Source organism: Kogia breviceps, chromosome 10 (genome assembly GCF_026419965.1).
Source record: "Kogia breviceps isolate mKogBre1 chromosome 10, mKogBre1 haplotype 1, whole genome shotgun sequence".
NCBI classification, from domain to species: domain Eukaryota; kingdom Metazoa; phylum Chordata; class Mammalia; order Artiodactyla; family Physeteridae; genus Kogia; species Kogia breviceps.
In genome coordinates this window covers 102511461-102531359 of record NC_081319.1, presented here as the reverse complement: position 1 = coordinate 102531359, position 19899 = coordinate 102511461, and the positions used below count along the sequence as shown (strand labels likewise).

Sequence of the window (19899 nt, the reverse complement as noted above, 5' to 3'; positions counted from 1 at the left end):
TTTGTGTGTGTGGCTGCGTTGGGTCTTCGTTGCTGTGCGCGGGCTTTTGCAGAGCACGGGCTCTAGGCACACAGGCTTCAGCAGTTGTGGCACAGGGACTTCAGTAGTTGTAGCACGCAGACTCAGTAGTTGCGGCGTGCGGGCTCTACAGCGCAGGCTCAGTTGTTGTGGTGCGTAGGCCCAGTAGCTCCAAGGCATGTGGGATCTTCCCGGACCAGGGCTCACACCCGTGTCCCCTGCACTGGCAGGTGGACTCAACCACTGAACCACCAGGGAAGTCCTGGAACCTAAGTCTTATGATTCCATGTCGAGTGCTCTCTGTGCTGTGGCCTGATATCACCCACAAGCTATAATTTAGGGAAGAACGTGCTAAGAACCCTTAGAAAGTCATAGATAGAGGAGATACGTATTACTTTCAGATAAGGATGAAGGTGACATTTTGATTAAGCCTTGAAAGATACACATGTTTCAGATAGGAGGAGCTGGGTGGTGGCGGTAGAGAAGAGAGTTTACTTGGGGCAGGAAAGGGCATTCTGCGAAAAGGGAACCATGTGGGCAAAGGCAAATGCACGTAATTTGGGGCCAGAGCATGTAAGGCAGTGACTTCTGGACTACCAGTAAGAACTGGAAACTGTGTCCACAAAATATAATTCAATAAGTTATTTCAACTATACATAATGAAATATCATGCAGCCTTTAAAAATGAGAGCAGCAAGTTGAGACGGGCAAGATTGAGAAATATTTGTCAGAAACACTATGAATCACAGGACGTCCCTGGCGGGTCCAGTGCTTGGGACCCACCTTCCAATGCAGTGGGTGCCAGTTGGATCCCTGGTCGGGGAGCTAAGATCCCACAAGACTCTGGGCCAAAAAACCAAAACTTAAAACAGAAGCGATATCATAACAAATTCAATAAAGACTTGGTTAAGATAAGACATGATAGCTTTAGAGGAAAAGATGGTTGCAGGAAGGATTTTTTAAAGGCTAGGGCAAGAATTCAACAAAGAGTTGTAAATTAAAGGTGTGAGAGAGTAAGAATGATCGATGGAGCAAGTCCTCAAGAAGATGCAATGGGTCACAATCAGGGAAACAAGGAACAAGGGAGGAGGAGAAGAAAGTGGATAAAAATAGAGGAACGGTGAGGTGGAGAGGAAACTGCACCTCCTCCTAGTACCCCGTGGCAAGAGCCCACGCTCTGCTCCCTGAGAGCAGGGGCTGCAGCTATTTCAGACCCTCGCCTCTCTTGCCACGCCAGCCTCCTCCTGCAGGAAGAGGGCCAAGCTTTCCCCCAGGGTCTCCAACACCGTGCACGGCTCAGAGCTGCCTTCCTAACCTCCCGTCTCAGAGGGAGGAGTGTCTGAGCCTACGCTGTTCAGGGGACCCGAGGCCCTCTTTCCGCCTCTGAGACCTCGGTCATCAATGACCCTTCTCTCCTCCTTGTCTTCAGAACCTCCCTGACCACTGGATCCTTCTCAGCATATGTTTAACTGCTTATTAAATATGTCCCAGGTGTTTCACAGCAACCTCGCCCTCATCCTATCTTTCCCGCAAACTAGTGGTCCCTCCTGTGTTCTCTACCTCTGTGAAGACGACCACCCAGACCCGTGCCAGACTTCCTAGACACCTCCCCCTTCACTCCCAGACTCTTCGCCCTTCACTCCCATAGCTAACAGTTACTTATCCTTTCCACTTTGCCTTTGAAATCACTGTGCATCCATAACTTCATTATTTCCTCTGTCACTATTCTAGTTTCTGGCCTCGGTTTTTCTTGCATGGAGCACTGTAGCAGTATCTTATCTGGTACTTTTGATTCTAGCATCACCCACCATCAACCTACCCCTTTATATCACTATTAGGGTGATCTTTCAAGATGCATAATGTTTTTAAATTTTTATTTATTTATTTATTTATTTTGGCTGCGTTGGGTCTTCATTGCTGCATGCAGGCTTTCTCTAGTTGCGGCGAGCGGGGGCTACTCTTCGTTGTGGTGTGTGGGCTTCTCATTGTGGTGGCCTCTTGTTGTGGAGCACGGGCTCTAGGTGCACGGGCTTCAGTAGCTGTGGCACACGGGTTCAGTAGTTGTGGCGCACGGGCTTAATTGCTCCGTGGCATTTAAATTTTTTAAATTTATTTTATGTATTTATTTTTGGCTGCATTGGGTCTTCATTGCCGCGTGCGGGCTTTTCTCTAGTTGCGGCGAGCTGGGGCTTCTCTTGTTGCAGCGCACAGGCTCTAGGCATGCTTCAGTAGTTGTAGCACGCGGGCTCAGTGGTTGTGGCTCGCGGGCTCTAGAGCACAGGCTCAGTAGTTGTGGTGCACGGGCTTAGTTGCTCCGCGGCATGTGGGATCTTCCCGGACCGGGGCACGAACCCGTGTCCCCTGCATTGGCAGGCAGATTCTCAACCACTGCACCACCAGGGTAGTCCCATATTTTTTTTTTTTTTTTTTTTTTGGCCACGTGGCTTGCAGGATCTCAGTTCTCTGACCAGGGATGGAACCCAGGCCCCCAGCAGTGAAAACTTGGAATCCTAACCACTGGACTGCCAGGGAATTCCCTCAAAATGCATAATGGACCCCATCATTCCTCCACTTAAAAGCCTTCAGAGCTTCTCAGAACAAAGTTCTCACTTCTTCACAAAGCACATGAGACAATTCACGATCACCTCAGGCCTCTGTGCTGTGTGGGAAGAGCTTCCTCTTCTATCTACCTGGGGAATACCTAGTCAGTGATGAAGATCTGGCTCAGGTGTCATTATTTCTGTAAAATCTGCCCTGAGGTTTTCTCACCTACTCCAGGGCCATTTCATCTATGCTTCTAGAGCACCTGCGACAGTTAGACCCATGCACCAGTCTAGGAAAGAGTCATTTATGAGACAACCTGTAGGCAAAAGATCATAAATGTCTAACAGTGCACATGGCAAAGGTAGCACTTATGCACACACATCCTTGCTTGTGGACAAACTGTGTTAATCCTTCCAGTCCAACGATTTCACCATGTTCATGTGCAGATGCCAGACGCTACATTATCCATCTTTTTTGTTTGTTTGTTTTTGGCGTGGGGGCTGGGTCAGGTCTTAGATGCGGCATGCAGGATCTTCATTGCGGTATGTGGGATCCTTCATTGCGGGACACGGGCTCTTCATTGTGGTACGCGGGCTTCTCTCTAGTTGTGGCGCGTAGGCTTAGTTGCCCCGCGGCATGTAGGATCTTAGTTCCCCAACCAGGGATCGAACCCGCGTCCCCTGCGTTGGATGGTGGATTTTTAACAACTGGAACGCCAGGGAATTCCCCGCGCATTAACCACCTTAATGTTTGTCTTTATCCTAACATATCTTAACTTTCCCTAGAGAATTCCATGAAACTAATAATAATGTCTCTTTTTAAAACCTGAATCACTTCCAAAGCTCTCAGGGCTTAATTTTTCAAATGAAACACTATTATAGCTGCAACTTACTGTGCATTTCTCATGGTTTGTCTTAAACCATATCGCAACTTTTTGAATTTGAGAAATTAACAAATTTTGCTTCAAAATTCATAATAAAACGTATCTTATAGAATTCCTCAACAAAAATAACATCAATAGTAATAGCTTTTATTTATTCATAACCTCCTTTGGGGCCAGATATAGATCATCCAATATTTCCCTCTTGCACTTACCTAATTTAAGTGCAAAACTAATTTCAGTGAGATAAAACAATTTCTTCCCTTCCATTCAAGGTGTATCTTGATTCAATAATTATACTTTCATCCTGGCTCTGGGATTTATCAAAAGGATAATATGTTATGTACATTCATTTTTCTGATACATCTTACAAAATTAGCTATCTCTGGTTCCTTTGTTTAAACTCAGAACTAATTCCTCAAAACTATGTTAAGGTGGAAGTTATAAGGGTGAAACCTCCTTTCACCTGGGTTTTAATTCCAAGGGATTTCAGTGTTAGTGTCTTTTTAAATTTGGTTGATAGTAGGAAGAGCCTACTAAGAAAACTAAAAAACTAAACTAAAAGACTAAAAAAACTAAAAAAAGTTGGGGTGAGACACAGGAAATTTTCATATGTTACTAACGGCCTGGCAATACAGGAGTGGTGTTCTGTGAGAATGAAAATTGACAGATATTTGGAAAAGAAGCCAATGCATTCACTTGTTTATGTTATGTTAGAATATGTTTGATCGTTCACAGGAAGAAATTAGAAGAATAGTAATCACATTTTTTGGAATGTAAAATTTCACCACTTATACCGATTTTAATGTATCACTTGTACGGATGGATCTGGATGCTATACTTAGTAATGACCCTGCTCCTGGAGTGGTTTACAAAAATGATTAATTGTTAATCTTCATTCCTGTTTAATCTAAATCATTTCTATTTCCTTCTAAGATATCTGGCATATAAAAATGAAAGGAAAAAATTGTTTCTTCAGTTTTCAGGAAAGACATTCAGGGACAGAAGAGCTGACTCTTGATTACATATGGAACTCCTATTCCATAAGCAGCGAGTTCTCGACTACATACGGAAAAGGGGCTCAAGGAAAAGCTACAGATAAACTCCACAGATTATACTAATACTATATTTTAATCAACATTTTTGTTTGTTTCAACCTTTTTCCTATTAAGGAATATGAGAAGGAGCAGGTTGGTTGAGCTTCCTCTTCCTGGGTTTGGCTGCCCGCTGGCCGAATGAAGAAAAAGGAACAGAAGTAAGGACCTGAGCAACTCATGAAGTGACTCAGCAGCACAGCACAACTAAGAACTGGTAGTATTAGGTTGTCCTCATAACTCAACTATAACAACAGCTTGGTCTCAGTGGGACAGAGAGAGACAGGCCCTTAGACTGTACCCCCTCTTCTGCAAAGCTGTGTCACAAGTGGGCCATGGCACTCATGAACCCATACCCATGGCCTGGCGTGGGACAGGGCGGCAGCAGGTGTATCTTCTACCAGGAATTACTCCAGAAGGTATAGCATTGGGCCTGGGTCCTGAGTCTGTCTAATATTTGACTCCTATTTAGTACCGACTATGGGATAGGTGCTTGGGGCATGCCAAAATGAGTGTGAGAATTCCTGCACTAGACGAGTCCTAGCGAGGTCAGGGGGTGTGCAGGCAGAGAACTGTAATGACAGATCATAGGCGCTAGTCCATCCGAGGGCACAGTGAGAACACATGGGAGGAGGCAAGTCAGCTCCACGTGGGTGGGAAGGGCTTCACGGGGCGGACGGAGCTCCAGCTGGCAGGTGTCTGCGAGGCGGGAACCGAAGTGACGGGGAGAAAAGGAGTTGGGAGAGAGCATTCCAGGTTGGGGAGCTACCCGGGCAGTAGCCGGAAGGCACAAAGGTAACACGGCATGTGCAAGATACTGCAAGTGTCAGCTGGGGGGGGGGGGTGTACGATGAGAAGGAGGAAGCAGTGAACGGGAAGCCTGGATAGGAAGGCAAGGGCTAGACCACAGAGGCCCTTTAGGCCAGCTGAGGAGTTGGATTTGACTCTGGATGCAGCTGGGAAGCACTGAGGGGTCTCGTGCGGGGGATGAGCATGACCAGAGTTTGTTTCTGAACAGTCACCCTGTCCGCTCTGTGGAGGGTGCAGCGGAACTGAAGGCGGGGCCACGAGCAAAAGGAGGTGACGGGCACCGGCCAGGAGGAAACGATGAGGCCCTGACGTGAAGGAGTAGCCGCGGGGGCGGAATTCAGGCTTCCGCTTACAGAACCAACTAGAGCAGAGGCAAAAGGGGCCCTCATCTGAGGGCAGAGGGGAAAGCTAAGCTGAACATTACCGAAACATAACTTCAGGAACTCATGTTTAATTTTGCGTAACTTGACGGTTACATGGGAATATAGCATTCTTTATCATGATCGTCAGTATGACCCACCACGGTCATGGGCTTCGGATGACTTCTCGGTCTGCAGGAGACAGAGAGAATAATGTACAACAAACAAACAAACAAGTAGGGGTGGTGGTGGTGAGGAGGACTAAAATAGAGAACATAGTGAACAAGGATGCCATTATTTAAAATTTTCTTTTCCTCACTTTTCAAAGAGAAATTGTCATTTGGGATAGAGCTATGACCCTAAAAGATTAAGATAAAGCTTTTCAGTATGTAAAATATGGATCATTCTCAACTGCAATGAAATAAAAATATTGAGCCTCAGTCTTGTTATGTTTTAACATTCTCCTAGATTTACTTAGGATAAGATTCTGGCTATGACTTGAAAACCTAATGAATCTCCTTGAAGTGATAAAGAACTAGAGGACCAAAAAAAGGAACTAGAGGCCAAAACGAGACATCTTACACTATTAAAGTGCTCACTTTTCTCTCCCTATTGCTCACTGTTTCCACTTCTGAAGACAACTGGCAAAAGCAGCACCAGAATTTTGAGACGATGCACAAGTGGTCTAAAGAGTGTTTGCCCGCTGAATTGACTGAGGCCCACTGGTCAATGGGAGGCTCGTGCACGGTGCGGGGCTGAAGGCTGACGCAAGTCTGAAGTTCTCTAAGAGACGGTCTTCTCTCAGCTAGAAAGGGCCTGAAAGCTCTTCCACTCCACCTCACACCTTTGCTTCAAGGCCACTCTAAATCTATGTAAATGGGCCTCAAATCTACTGTGAAGATAGGCCAAGTATAAGTAAACAAGTATCTGAACTAGTAAAATGTGTGAATTTAGAAGCAAATTTTCTTATTGTAAAATAATTCCAGAAAAATATATTCCACAGTTTCTTTCAGCAACTCAGAGAAGATTCACATTGAATTTAAACTAGCGACTACTGAGCATCTGTAATACGCCAGGCGTCAGATCATACTCTTTCATATTAGGGAGAAAATCATAGTTAAACTATCACTTTGCAAATAATAGTGTAAACCTGCTAAAGGCTTTTGATTTTCAAAACATAGTTGTATTCGCAAATGGTATTCGGAACAAACATGACCCACCATACAATGAAAATGCAATTTTCATGTCTGCTCCCCACTTTAGCCTTTTTAAAATTTTATGTTTTGGGGGGTATATTTTGGCCACACCACATGGCACGTGGGATCCCTGGCATGCGGGATCTTAGTTCCCCAGCCAGGGACCAAACCCACACGCCCTGCATTGGGAGCACAGAGTCTTAACCACTGGACAGGCAGGGAAGTGCCTACTTTAGCCTTTTTTCACTCAGGGGAGCTCTTCTCCTTTGCTGTTGGCTGAATATGCAGCAGGCCCAGTGATTGTTTTTTGCTCTAAGGTAACAATCAGCCCTCACTGTGAAGAATTAAGCACGGCTCAGTTCGATGCCCAGTCTGAAATATTAATTGATCCTTTAATCTTCACTCAGGAGAACTCATCTGTCTCCCTAAGCTAAGGCTTGTAGTTGGTGGACACCACCTGCCCCTGAAGGTCAATTCCTACACCCTCTTCACTCCCCACCTCCTCCCTTTGCAGAAGGAGGGAGGAGAAGTAAAGAAATAGGACATTTTTACTTGGCTGGGTGGCTTCACAGTCTCTGGGATTGGCTGATTCTTTCTCTTGGAGCTTCCCTGCCAGGGAGCCCTGCCCTACGGTTCCCTGAGCCCAGGATGAGGCATCTCTCTTCCGGCCATCATCTGATACTGCTGCACCAGCCTCTAAGAATGTGCTGCTCCCTTTCCCCTTCTTGCTGCTGGCATCCCACAAGGCAGCCTTCAGCCGAGCCCAAGATGACTCAGATCTCATCTGCATGGTTCTTAAGAAACTGTCACATACATTCTTTGTCCTGATGACAAGCTCAGGGAGAACAGGCCAGCCAACTCGGCCCCTCTCTCGTGCTGCCTGCCACACCTTGCTTTACTTTTCTCCGTCACTGATCCTCCCTTTCCTAAATGTGTTTAGGAATCACATTTCAAAATTCTTTAAGTGATCTCCCAGAGACCCCCTCACAAGGCTTTAGGTAAAAGAGGTAGAATGACTTGGGGGTGACGGGAGCTCATGACACGACAGAGTCAAAGAGATCTCTTCTGCAATTTTCCCCACACTCCAGACGTTTCATACACTGGATCTGGTCAGGGGATATGAGTCATGAAAAAGGTTCTTTGAAATTTCCCTCAGAACCTCTGCACATCGGGCAAACTCACTCTCATTTGGGGAATCAGTAAATATTTAATTAGCATCTTAAGAAGTAGGTCAGGAAGAGTCCCATTTTAACATCCTACTATGGTCTGAACCAACCCCATAGGGTTTGTGCGTATATCTCGTAGCATCAAATACTGAGAGTTGAGAGTCTTCTAAAATAACGATTATACGATTTCACATTAGTGTAAAAAAATCTGATCATAAGATCTGGTCTGCTATATATTTACATCAGAGTAAGCTGTTTTATTGTAGACAAAATCTTAGCTCATAATCTGTATAGTATTTTTCTTAGAGATAATCATAAGTTCCATGAAAGCAGGTAACCAGGCTTTCCAATTCAGGTCCTACAAAAAACATCTATCAAAGAAACTATTTTATGCTAGGCAAAATACCAAGCACTTTTATATAATTTATCTTAAACTGAGATAAGGAAAATTTCTTTTTGATGTATAACATTGTTATGCATATATTCTAACATTAAAGACATTATTATTTAGAAAAAGAAACAACTTACCTTGGTTTTCTGGCTCTCTCTCTGGGCCTTCTAATTAAATCTTCCAAATGTTTATTTCTCTCTTCTAAACTGAAAGAAAAAACAACTGAATTTTATGACTAAAATGGACTTTTCTAGGCTAACATTTTGCTAGTTTCATTGGAGGATCTGAGTAGATAAATTTCATGGTGGTCTAGTTCTCTACACATCATCCATCCATCTTGCTTTATGGGAATCTGGAATTCTTTCCAAACAACTCAAATTATTATTACTATTATTATTATTGTCTGCGTTGGGTCTTCGCTGCTGTGCACGGGCTTTCTCTAGTTGCGGCAAGCGGGGGCTCCTCTTCGTTGTGGTGCACGGGCTTCTCATTGCGGTGGCTTCTCTTGTTGCGGAGCATGGGCTCTAAGCGCACAAGCTTCAGTAGTTGCAGCACACGGGCTCAGTAGTTGTGGCTCACGGGCTCTAGAGCGCAGGCTCAGTAGGTGTGGCACATGTGGCATAGTAGCTCTGCGGCATGTGGGCTCTTCCTGGACCAGGGATCGAACCTGTGTCCCCTGCATTGGCAGGCAGATTCTTAACCACTGCGCCACCAGGGCAGTTCCTGAATCTCATTCTAATGAGAAAGTTTATTTGGTACTTGATATGTTTCATTTGGGGTGCATTCACAAACTTTTGTGAATAAACCCTAAGCATAGCAATGTTACTTTACTTGAATACCATGGTAATATCCTCTAAAATTCTTGGATGTTTCTCTGTAATTTCTTAACCTCGCTCCCCCGACCCCCAAGTCCAAGGGAGTTCTGAGAAAGGAAGATGAAATTCTGGTTGTTCAAGTAGTCCAGACATTAGGCACACTAAATATATCATTGAAGAATGGTCTTGACTTACAAAACAGCACATTTTCCTCTTTCTAGGAGTCTAAAAAATGAACTTAGCAAGCCAGAGAGCAAAATATCAGCAAACATTTATAAAATTAAAAATTAAGTTCTTTCAACTTACTGTGCAATCTGGGAGTTCGATATCATGAGCCTTCGGTCAGCACATTCGATAATTTCTTCGTATGATGTAACCTTGAAAAACATTAACTAAAACAATTATTCTGTGATAAATTCTAGGATATTTATTTAATTTTGCTTTTTAAGAATCTGTACAGGGGCTTCCCTGGTGTCGCGGTGGTTGAGAGCCCGCCTGCCGATGCAGGGGACGCGGGTTCGTGCCCCGGTCCGGGAAGATCCCACGTGCCGCGGAGCGGCCGGGCCCGTGAGCCATGGCCGCTGAGCCTGCGCGTCCGGAGCCTGTGCTCCGCAACGGGAGAGGCCACGGCAGTGAGAGGCCCGCGTACCGCAAAAGAAAAAAAAAAAAAAATCTGTACAAGCTGAAGTTCAATTATATGACTCCCATGAATGAAAGTTTTACAATAGGCAGAACATCTTCCTTACATTTTGAAATCAGGAATATGAATAAAAATAGAATTGTAATGTGCCTGTTCATCATGCAGAAAAAGCGAAGTGTCAAAAAACGGACAACTGTAGCAAGTCAACTCTGATCCATGCGCGCAGTGTATGTTACCAACCCAGGGTTACAGTTCACTCGGTTAAAGTTAATGCAGTTTTTAAAAGGTAAACTAGAACACTATGTTGGCAAGATTTAGTGACCCTCAAAATGAAGTAGCGATATTAAGACCTGAAAATGCTGACAGCACAAGGACAGATACACACAATGTTCTTTGCTAGCTTTCAGCTAAAAGGCTAATGGAAGGTCATTATGAAGTGAAAGGAATCAATGTAAATGTATTACATCATCCCTCAGATCCTTTTTAGCACCAACCTTCTATCGTTTTAATATGTCACAGTTTTTTTTTTTTTTTTTTTCTTTTTGCGGTACGCGGGCCTCTCACTGCTGTGGCCTCTCCCGTTGCGGAGCACAGGCTCCGGACGCGCAGGCTCAGCGGCCACGGCTCACGGGCTTAGTTGCTCCGCGGCATGTGGGATCTTCCCGGACCAGGGCACGAACCCGTGTCTCCTGCATTGGCAGGCGGATTCTCAACCACTGCGCCACCAGGGAAGCCCAATATGTCACAGTTTTAAAAAGACAAATATTTATGTAAGAGGCCGTGTACCTTATTTATTAAGTTGCCTAAATGTCTTTGATACTTGTCATTTTCTTCAATGAGTCTGCTGCAGTGGTCTTCTTTTAATTCTAGAAGATTTCCCAATTTTGCAATCTATGGAGAAACACCAGTAAAAATATTAACCTGGAAACTTCCATGAAAACCACGTGTGGATGCTAAGAACAAATGAGAACCGTGAGCTGTACTTTATTCCAATATTCTCTTAAACTAATTTGTACCGTAGGTGAATCAAGAGATGCTATGAACCAGGTCCTAGTTTGATTGCACTTAGAACTGATGAGCAGAAATGAAAACGATGTTTCAGCTTTTCTACAATTTAATACTATGAAACAGCTTTGCAAATAATCAAACACCTGTTGGTGAATACAAATGCTTATTAGCCCCAAATCTTCATTACCGTCTTTCCATATATAAACAATGGGTAGACATATTTGATTCTCTCTGAAGTGAAGCACTGATGTTGGGCTTGATGATGCATTTTCAGGTTTGATAAATATTCTCAAATATGCATAAATGAGAGGGGTTTTTTTTTAAGGTTCTGCTCAATGTATGTCACAATCAGACTTACGGTCCAATTTTTATTTGCAAAAAAAATTCTTAACAATTTAAAAATTGTATTTCTAAAAGTAACATCTAGGATTAACTATCAGGAAAAGGTATTCACAAGTCCCTGAACAGTTACCTTAATTTTCAAAGCAATTATAGAAAAGGACAGAAATGTTCCCATTAAATAACAATAATAATAATGGCCATCAATCTTCTACTGCTTATTTAAATATTCTTATTTACATATGCTTACATGTCTGTAGTGAGATACCCGGGAGGACGCAATGGCAAAACAAATTTGCTGCAGACACAACAGCTTTCTTGTTCTTTCTCTTTACATAAATATATTAATGGGGACAATATCAAATCAGGGGTCCCAGTCATCTGACAACACACATTACTTAAGGTAGGGAGTATAGGTGTCACCTCAGTTTAACAGACCCAAGGTGAAGAGAATTTAAAAGGTATTTTATTTTAAAGGACACGTCTAGAAGTAGAAAAGACTAAAATCTCTACTTATCAACTATTAGCATTGGGCTTTTCCCATTCCATTCCTTTGCATCTCCTCACGGCATCCTGGAGGGTGGGGTTCCTCTCTTAGCTTTACAAACCTCAGGACAGTTTACTGAAGCAACATGGAATTCCTTCTCACTTCTGTTGGTTATTTTGTTTTTTGTTTTTTTAATTACAGACATAATGGCACATCTTGAATTTCTTTATTGGCTTTCAAGATCAAGGTAATAGCCCTTTTAAGTCCTCAGACTGATTTTTTAAAAATTTGCTAGCCTCAGATTAAAGAAAGAAGGGCAAAGGAGTTCTTAAAGATTGTTTATTTTAGCAATAAAAGAATTGCTCTGTAAAAGCCAGTTTTGGGGTTTACAGTGAAAAGTAATCCAAAATTTTAAGTTTCTGCTAAAGAGTATAGAGGTTTAATCATTTTTAGAGCATAACTGTCATACAATAAACTGCATATATTTATAAAGTGTACAGTTTGATATGTTTTTATCTATGAATACAACTGTGAAACCATCACCACAATTAACATAATGAACATATCCACCTGCCCCCCAACCAAAGTTTCCTCTTGCCTCTTGATAACCCCTCCCTCTTACCTGTCTGTCCTTCCCTCACTCCCATACTCTATGCCAGCCCCAGGCAAACACCCATCTGCTTTCTGTCATGACTGATTAGTCTGTATTTTCTAGAATTTTATGTAACTGAACCAAGGGGTATTTACTCTTATCTGGCTCTTTTCAGTCAGCATAATTGTTTTGAGATTCATCTAGTTGCACGTGTATCAGTAACTCATGCCTTTTTCTTTTCTATTTTTTCATCGTTTAAATTTTATTTTTTTATACAGCAGGTTATTAGTTTTCTATTTTATACATATTCGTGTATACATGTCAATCCCAAACTCCCAGTTCATCCCACCACCACCACCCCACGCCACTTTCCCCCCTTGCTGTCCCTATGTTTGTTCTCTACATGTGTGTTTCTATTTCTGCCCTGCAAAGCAGTTCATCTGTACCATTTTTCTAGGTTCCACATACATGCATTAATATATGATATTTGTTTTTCTGACTTACTTCACTCTGTATGATAGTCTCTAGATCCTCCACATCTCTACAAATGACCCAATTTCGTTCCTTTTTATGGCTGAGTAATATTCCATTGTATATATGTACCACATCTTCTTTATCCATTCATCTGTCGATGGGCATTTAGGTTGCTTCCATGACCTGGCTATTGTAAACAGTGCTGCAATGAACATTGGGGTGCATGTGTCTTTTTGAATTATGGTTTTCTCTGGGTATATGCCCAGTAGTGGGATTGCTGGGTCATATGGTAATTCTATTTTTAGTTTTTTTAAGGCACCTCCATATTGTTCTCCAAAGTGGCTGCATCAATTTACATTCCCACCAACAGTGTAGGAGGGTCCCCTTTTCTCCACACCCTCTCCAGCATTTGTTGTTTGTAGATTTTCTGATGATGCCCATCCTCACTGGTATGAGGTGATACCTCATTGTAGTTTTGATTTGCATTTCTCTAATAATTAGTGATGCTGAACAGCTTTTCATGTGCTTCTTGGCCATCTGTATGTTTTCTTTGGATAAATGTCTATTCAGGTCTTCTGCCCATTTTCTGTTTGGGTTTTTTTTTTTTAATATTGAACTGCATGAACTGTTTATATATTTTGGAGATTAATCCTTTGTCCATTGATTCATTTGCAAATATCTTCTCCCATTCTGAGGGTTGTCTTTTTGTCTTGTTTCTAGTTTCCTTTGTTTTGCAAAAGCTTTTAAGTTTCATTACGTCCCATTTGTTTATTTTTGTTTTCATTTTCATTACTCTGGGAGGTGGGTCAAAAAGGATCTTGCTGTGATTTATGCCAAAGGGTGTTCTTCCTATGTTTTCCTCTAAGAGTTTTATAGTGCCCGGTCTTACATTTAGGTCTCTAATCCATTTTGAGTTAAGTTTTGTGTACGGTGTTAGGGAGTGTTCTAATTTCATTCTTTTTTTTTCTTTTTTTTTTTTGTGGTACGCGGGCCTCTCACTCTTGTGGCCTCTCCCGTTGCAGAGCACAGCCTCTGGATGCACAGGCTTAGCGACCATGGCTCACGGGCCCAGCCACTCCATGGCATGTGGGATCTTCCTGGACCAGAGCACAAACCCATATCCCCTGCATCGGCAGGAGGACTCTCAACCACTGTGCCACCAGGGAAGCCCTAATTTCATTCTTTTACATGTAGCTGTCCAGTTTACCCAGCACCACTTATTGAAGAGACTGTCTTTTCTCCATTGTATATCCTTGCCTCCTCTATCATAGATTAGTTGACCATAGGTGCATAGGTTTATCTCTGGGCTTTCTAGCCTGTTCCATTGATATTTGTTTTTGTGCCAGTACCATATTTTCTTGATTAGTGTAGCTTTGTGGTATATTCTGAAGTCAGGGAGTCTGATTCCTCCAGCTCCATTTTTTTTCCCTCAAGACTGCTTTGGCTATTTGGGGTCTTTTGTGTCTCCATACAAATTCTAAGATATTTAGTTCTAGTTCTGTAAAAAATGCCACTGGTAATTTGATAGGGATTGCATTGAATCTGTAGATTGCCTTGGGTAGTGTAGTCATCTTCAGAATATGATTCTTCCAATCCAAGAATATGGTATATTTCTCCATCTGTCTGTGTCATCTTTGATTTCTTTCATCAGTGTCTTATAGTTTTCTGAGTACAGGTCTTTTACCTCCTTAGGTAGGTTTATTCCTAGGTATTTTATTCTTTTTGTTGCAATGGTGAATGGGATTCTTTCCTTAATTTTTCTTTCTGATCTTTTGTTGTTAGTGTATAGGAATGCGAGAGATTTCTGTGCATTAATTTTGTATCCTGCTACTTTACAAAATTCATTGATTAGCTCTAGTAGTTTTCTGGTGGCATCCTAGGATTCTCTATGTATAGTATCATGTCACCTGCTAACAGTGACAGTTTTACTTCGTTTTTTATGATTTGGATTCCTTTTATTTCTTTTTCTTCTCTGATTGCCATGGTTAGGACTTCCAAAACTATGCTGAATAAGAGTGGTGAGAGTGGGCAACCTTGTCTTGTTCCTGATCTTAGAGGAAATGGTTTCAGTTTTTCACCATTGAGAACGATGTTGGCTGTGGGTTTGTCATATGTGGCCTTTATTATGTTGAGGTAAGTTCCCTCTATGCTTACTTTCTGGAGGTTTTTTTTATCATAAATGAGTGTTGAATTTTGTCAAAAGCCTTTTCTGCATCTACTGAGATGATCATATGGTTTTTCTTTTTCAATTTGTTAATACGGTGTACCACATTGATTTGCATATATTGAAGAATCCTTGCATTCCTAGGATAAACCCCACTTGATCATGGTATATGATCCTTTTAATGTGTTGTTGGATTTGGTTTGCTAGTATTTTGTTGAGGATTTTTGCATCTATATTCATCAGTGATATTGGTCTGTAATTTTCTTTTTTTGTAGTACCTTTGTGTGGTTTTGGTATCAGGGGGATGGTGGCCTCAAAGAATGAGTTTGGGAGTGTTCCTTCATCTGCAATTTTTTGGAAGAGTTTGAGAAGGATGGGTGTTAGCTCTTCTCTAAATGTTTGATAGAATTCACCTGTGAGGCCATCTGGTCCTGGACTTTTGTTTGTTGGAAGATTTTTAATCACAGTTTCAATCTCATTACTTGTGATTGGTCTGTTCCTATTTTCTATTTCTTCCTGGTTCAGTCTTGGAAGGTTATACCTTTCTAAGAATTTGTCCATTTCTTCCAGGTTGTCCATTTTATTGGCATAGAGTTGCTTGTAGTAGTCTCTTATGATGCTTTGTATCTCTGCGGTGTCCGTTGTAACTTCTCCGTTTTCATTTCTAATTTTATTGACTTGGGTCCTCTCCCTCTTTTCCTTCATGAGTCTGGCTAAAGGTTTATCAACTTTGTTTATCTTCTCAAAAAACCAGCTTTTAGTTTTATTGATCTTTGCTATTGTTTTGTTTCTTTTTCATTTATTTCTGCTCTCTTTATGATTTCTTTCCTTCTACTAACTTTGGGTTTTGTTTGTTCTTCTTTCTCTAGTTCCTTTCTGTGTAAGGTTAGATTCTTTATTTGAGATTTTTCTTGTTTCTTGAGGTAGGCTTCTATTGCTATAAACTTCCCTCTTAGAACTGCTTTTGCTGCATCCCATAGGTTTTGGAGAGTCATGTTTTCATTGTAATTTTTCTCTAGGTATTTTTTGATTTCTACAGTGATCTCCTGGTTATTTAGTAATGTATTGTTTACCCTCCATGTGTTTGTTTTTTACATTTTTTTTCCCTGTAATTGATTTCAAGTCTCACAGCGTCGTGGTTGGAAAAGATGCTTGATATGATTTCAATTTTCTTAAATTTATCAAGGCTTGATTTATGACCCAAGATGTTATCTATCCTGGAGAATGTTCCGTGCACACTTGAGAAGAAAGTATAATCTGCTGGTTTTGGATGGAATGTCCTATAAATATCAATTAAATCTGTCTGGTCTATTGTGTCATTTAAAGCTTGTGTTTCCTTATTAATTTTCTGTTTGGATGATCTGTCCATTGGTGTAAGTGAGGTGTTAAAGTCCCCCACTATTATTGTGTTATTGTCAATTTCCTCTTTTATAGCTGTTAGCAGTTGCCTTATGTATTGAGGTGCTGCTATGTTGGGTGCATATATATTTATAATTGTTATATCTTCTTCTTGGATTGATCCCTTGACCATTATGTAGTGTCCTTCCTTGTCTCTTGTAATATTCTTTATTTTAAAGTCTATTTTATCTGATATTAGTATTGCTACTCCATTTTCCTTTGATTTCCATTTGCATGGAATATCTTTTTCCATCCCCTCCCTTTCAGTCTGCATGTGTCCCTAGGTCTGAAGTGTGTCTCTTGTAGACAGCATATACATGGGTCTTGTTTTTGTATCCATTCAGTGCACCTGTGTCTTTTGGTTGGAGCATTTAATCCATTCATGTTTAAGGTAATTATCGATACGTACATTCCTATTACCATTTTCTTAATTGTTATGGGTTTGGTTTTTTCTAGGTCTTTTTCTTCTCTTGTGTTTCCCACTAAGAGAAGTTCCTTTAGCATTTGTTGTAGAGCTGGTTTGGTGGTGCTGAATTCTCCTAGCTTTTGCTTGTCTGTAAAGCTTTTGATTTCTCCATTGAATCTGAATGAGATCCTTGACTGGTAGAGTAATCTTGGTTGTAGGTTCTTCCCTTTCATCACTTTAAATATATTGTGCCACTTCCTTCTAGCCTGTAGAGTTTCTGCTGAGAAATCAGCTGATAACCTTATGGGAGTTCCCTTGTATGTGATTTGTTGTTTTCCCCTTGTTGCTTTCAATTTTTCTTTGTCTTTAATTTTTGTCAATTTGATTACTATGTGTCTCAGTGTGTTTCTCCTTGGGTTTATCCTGCCTGGGACTCTCTGCACTTCCTGGACTTGGGTGGATATTTCCTTTCCCATGTTAGGGAAGTTTTTGACTATAATCTCTTCAAATATTTTCTTGGGTCCTTTCTATCTCTCCTTTCCTTCTGGGACCCCTATAATACGAATGTTGTTCTTGTTCATTCTTTTTTCTTTATTCTGTTTCGTGGCTGTGAATTCTACCATTCTGCCTTCCTGGTCACTTATCCATTCTTCTGCCTCAGTTGTTCTGCTACTGATTCCTGCTAGTGCATTTTTCATTACAGTTATTGTATTGTTCATCTCTGTTTGTTTCTTCTTTAATTCTTCTTGGTCTTTGTTAAACATTTCTTGCATCTTCCATCTTTGCCTCCATTCTTTTTCTGAGGTCCTGGATCATCTTCCCTATCATTATTCTGAATTCTTTTTCTGGAAGTTTGCCTATCTCCACTTCATTTAGTTGTTTTTCTGGGGTTTTATCTTGTTCCTTCATCTGGTACAAAGTCCTCTGCCTTTTCATTTTGTCTATCTTTCTGTGAATGTGGTTTTCATCCCACAGGCTGCAGAATTGTAATTCTTCTTGCTTCTGCTGTCTGCCCTCTGGTGGGTGAGGCTATCTAAGAGGCTTGTGCAAGCTTCCTGATGGAAGGGACTGGTGATGAGTAGAGCTGGGTGTTGCTCTGGTGGGCAGAGCTCAGTAAAACTTTAATCTGCTTGTCTGCTGATGGGTGGGGCTGGGTTCCCTCCCTGTTGGTTGTTTGGCCTGAGGTGACCCAGCACCAGATCCTACCCAGCTCTTTGGCTGGGCTAATGGCGGACTCTGGGAGGGCTCATGCCAAGGTGTACTTCCCAGAATTTCTGCTGCCAGTGTCCTTGTCCCCACAGTGAGCCACAGCCACCCCCCACCTCTGCAGGAGACCCTCCAACACTAGCAGGTAGGTCTGGTTCAGTCTCCCCCGGGGTCATTGCTCCTTCCCCTGGATCCCGATGCGCACACTACTTTGTGTGTGCCCTCCAAGAGTGGACTCTCTGTTTCCCCCACTCCTGTCGAAGTCCTGCAATCAAATCCCTCTAGCCTTAAAAGTCTGATTCTCTAGGAATTCCTCCTCCTGTTGCTGGACCCCCAGGTTGGGAAGCTTGACATGGGGCTCAGAACCTTCACTCCAGTGGATGAACTTCTGTGGTATATAAGTGTTCTCCAGTTTGTGAGTCACCCACCCAGCAGTTACGGGATTTGATTTTCTTGTGATTGTGCCCCTCATACCATCTCATTGCAGCTTCTCCTTTGTCTTTGGATGTGGGGTATCTTTTTTGGTGAGTTCCAGTGTCTTCCTGTCGATGATTGTTCAGCAGTTAGTTGTGATTCCGGTGCTCTCGCAAGAGGTAGTGAGGGCACGTCCTTCTACTCCGCCATCTTGAACCAATCTCCAACTCATCCCTTTTTCATTACTGAGTAGTATTTCAGTGTATGGATGTACCACAATTTGTTTATCCGTTTATCTGTTGATAGACATTTGAGTTGCCTTCAGTTTTTGGCTATTATAAATACAGCAGCTAGGAACCTTTGTATAAACATAGGCTTTCATTTCTCTGGGGTAAATAAAACACCTAGGAGTAGAATGATGGTAAGTACATGTTTAACTTTCTAAGAAACCACCAAAACGTTTTCCGAAGTGGCTGTACCATTTTACATTCCCACCAGCAGTGGATGAGACCTTCAGTTGCTCTGTATTCTCACCAATCCTTGGTATGGCCAGTCTTTTTAACAGACATTCTAACAGGTGTGTAGTGGTGTTCACTGTGGTTTTAATTTGCCTCTTAATGATGCTGAGTATCTTCATGTGCTCATTTGCCATCCATGTATCTCCTTAGTGAAGTGTCTGTTAAAACCTTTTTGCCCATTTAAAAAATTTGGTTGTTTTCAAGGAGTCTTTATATATTCTAGATACAAGTCCTTTTTCAGATCTGTGATTTGCAAATATTTTCTCCCAGTCCATGATTTGTCTTTTCATTAAGAGTTCATTATTTTTTTTTTTTTTTTTTTTTTTTGGTGGTACGCGGGCCTCTCACTGCTGTGGCCTCTCCCATTGCGGAGCGCAGGCTCCGGACGCGCAGGCTCAGCGGCCATGGCTCACGGGCCCAGCTGCTCTGCGGTATGTGGGATCTTCCCGGACCGGGGCACGAACCCGTGTCCCCTGCATCGGCAGGCGGATTCTCAACCACTGCGCCACCAGGGAAGCCCAAGAGTTCATTATTTTAAAGTTAAAAAAAGTATTTCAAAATAGAAAAGTTTTGGAAGACAGTCTATTAAAATCAAATCACTGGAAAAGGCTAAAACATTTTTCTGAAAGCATATCAAAAGGCACTTTTTAATGTAGACATATAGACTTGAAGACACAGGGTGGAAGGGGGAAGCTGGGGCAAAGTGAGAGTAGCATTGACATATATACACTACCAAATGTAAAATACCTAGTGGGAAGCAGCCGCATAGCACAGGGAGATCAGCTGAGTGCTTTGCGATTGCCTAGAGGGGTGGGATAGGGAGGGTGGGAGGGACGTTCAAGAGGATATGGGGACATATGTATGCATATGGCTGATTCACTTCGGTGTACAACAGAAACAGTACTGTGAAGCAATTATACTCCAATAAAGATTTATTAACAAAAAAAGGCACTTTTTAATAAACAAGGTCTAATGAGACC

General features: G+C 42.0%; 1 protein-coding gene across 3 annotated transcripts in view; it reads right to left on the bottom strand.

Annotated features, from left to right (window-relative positions):
- The window catches only part of CAGE1 (cancer antigen 1), a 58036-nt gene that overhangs the window by 2216 nt on the left and 35921 nt on the right, over positions 1-19899 (bottom strand). The window contains exons 7-10 of one of the 3 annotated variants that reach the window (XM_067006788.1): positions 10700-10804; positions 9580-9650; positions 8596-8664; positions 5739-5897 (exon numbers count right to left, since the gene is read on the bottom strand). In XM_067006788.1, the coding sequence (XP_066862889.1) occupies positions 5819-5897; positions 8596-8664; positions 9580-9650; positions 10700-10804 (324 nt within the window). In that variant the 3' untranslated portion in view covers positions 5739-5818. Of the gene's footprint in view, positions 1-5738; positions 5898-8595; positions 8665-9579; positions 9651-10699; positions 10805-19899 lie in introns of those variants that run through there. The other 2 variants (XM_067006787.1, XR_010835182.1) reach the window with 2 other exon arrangements.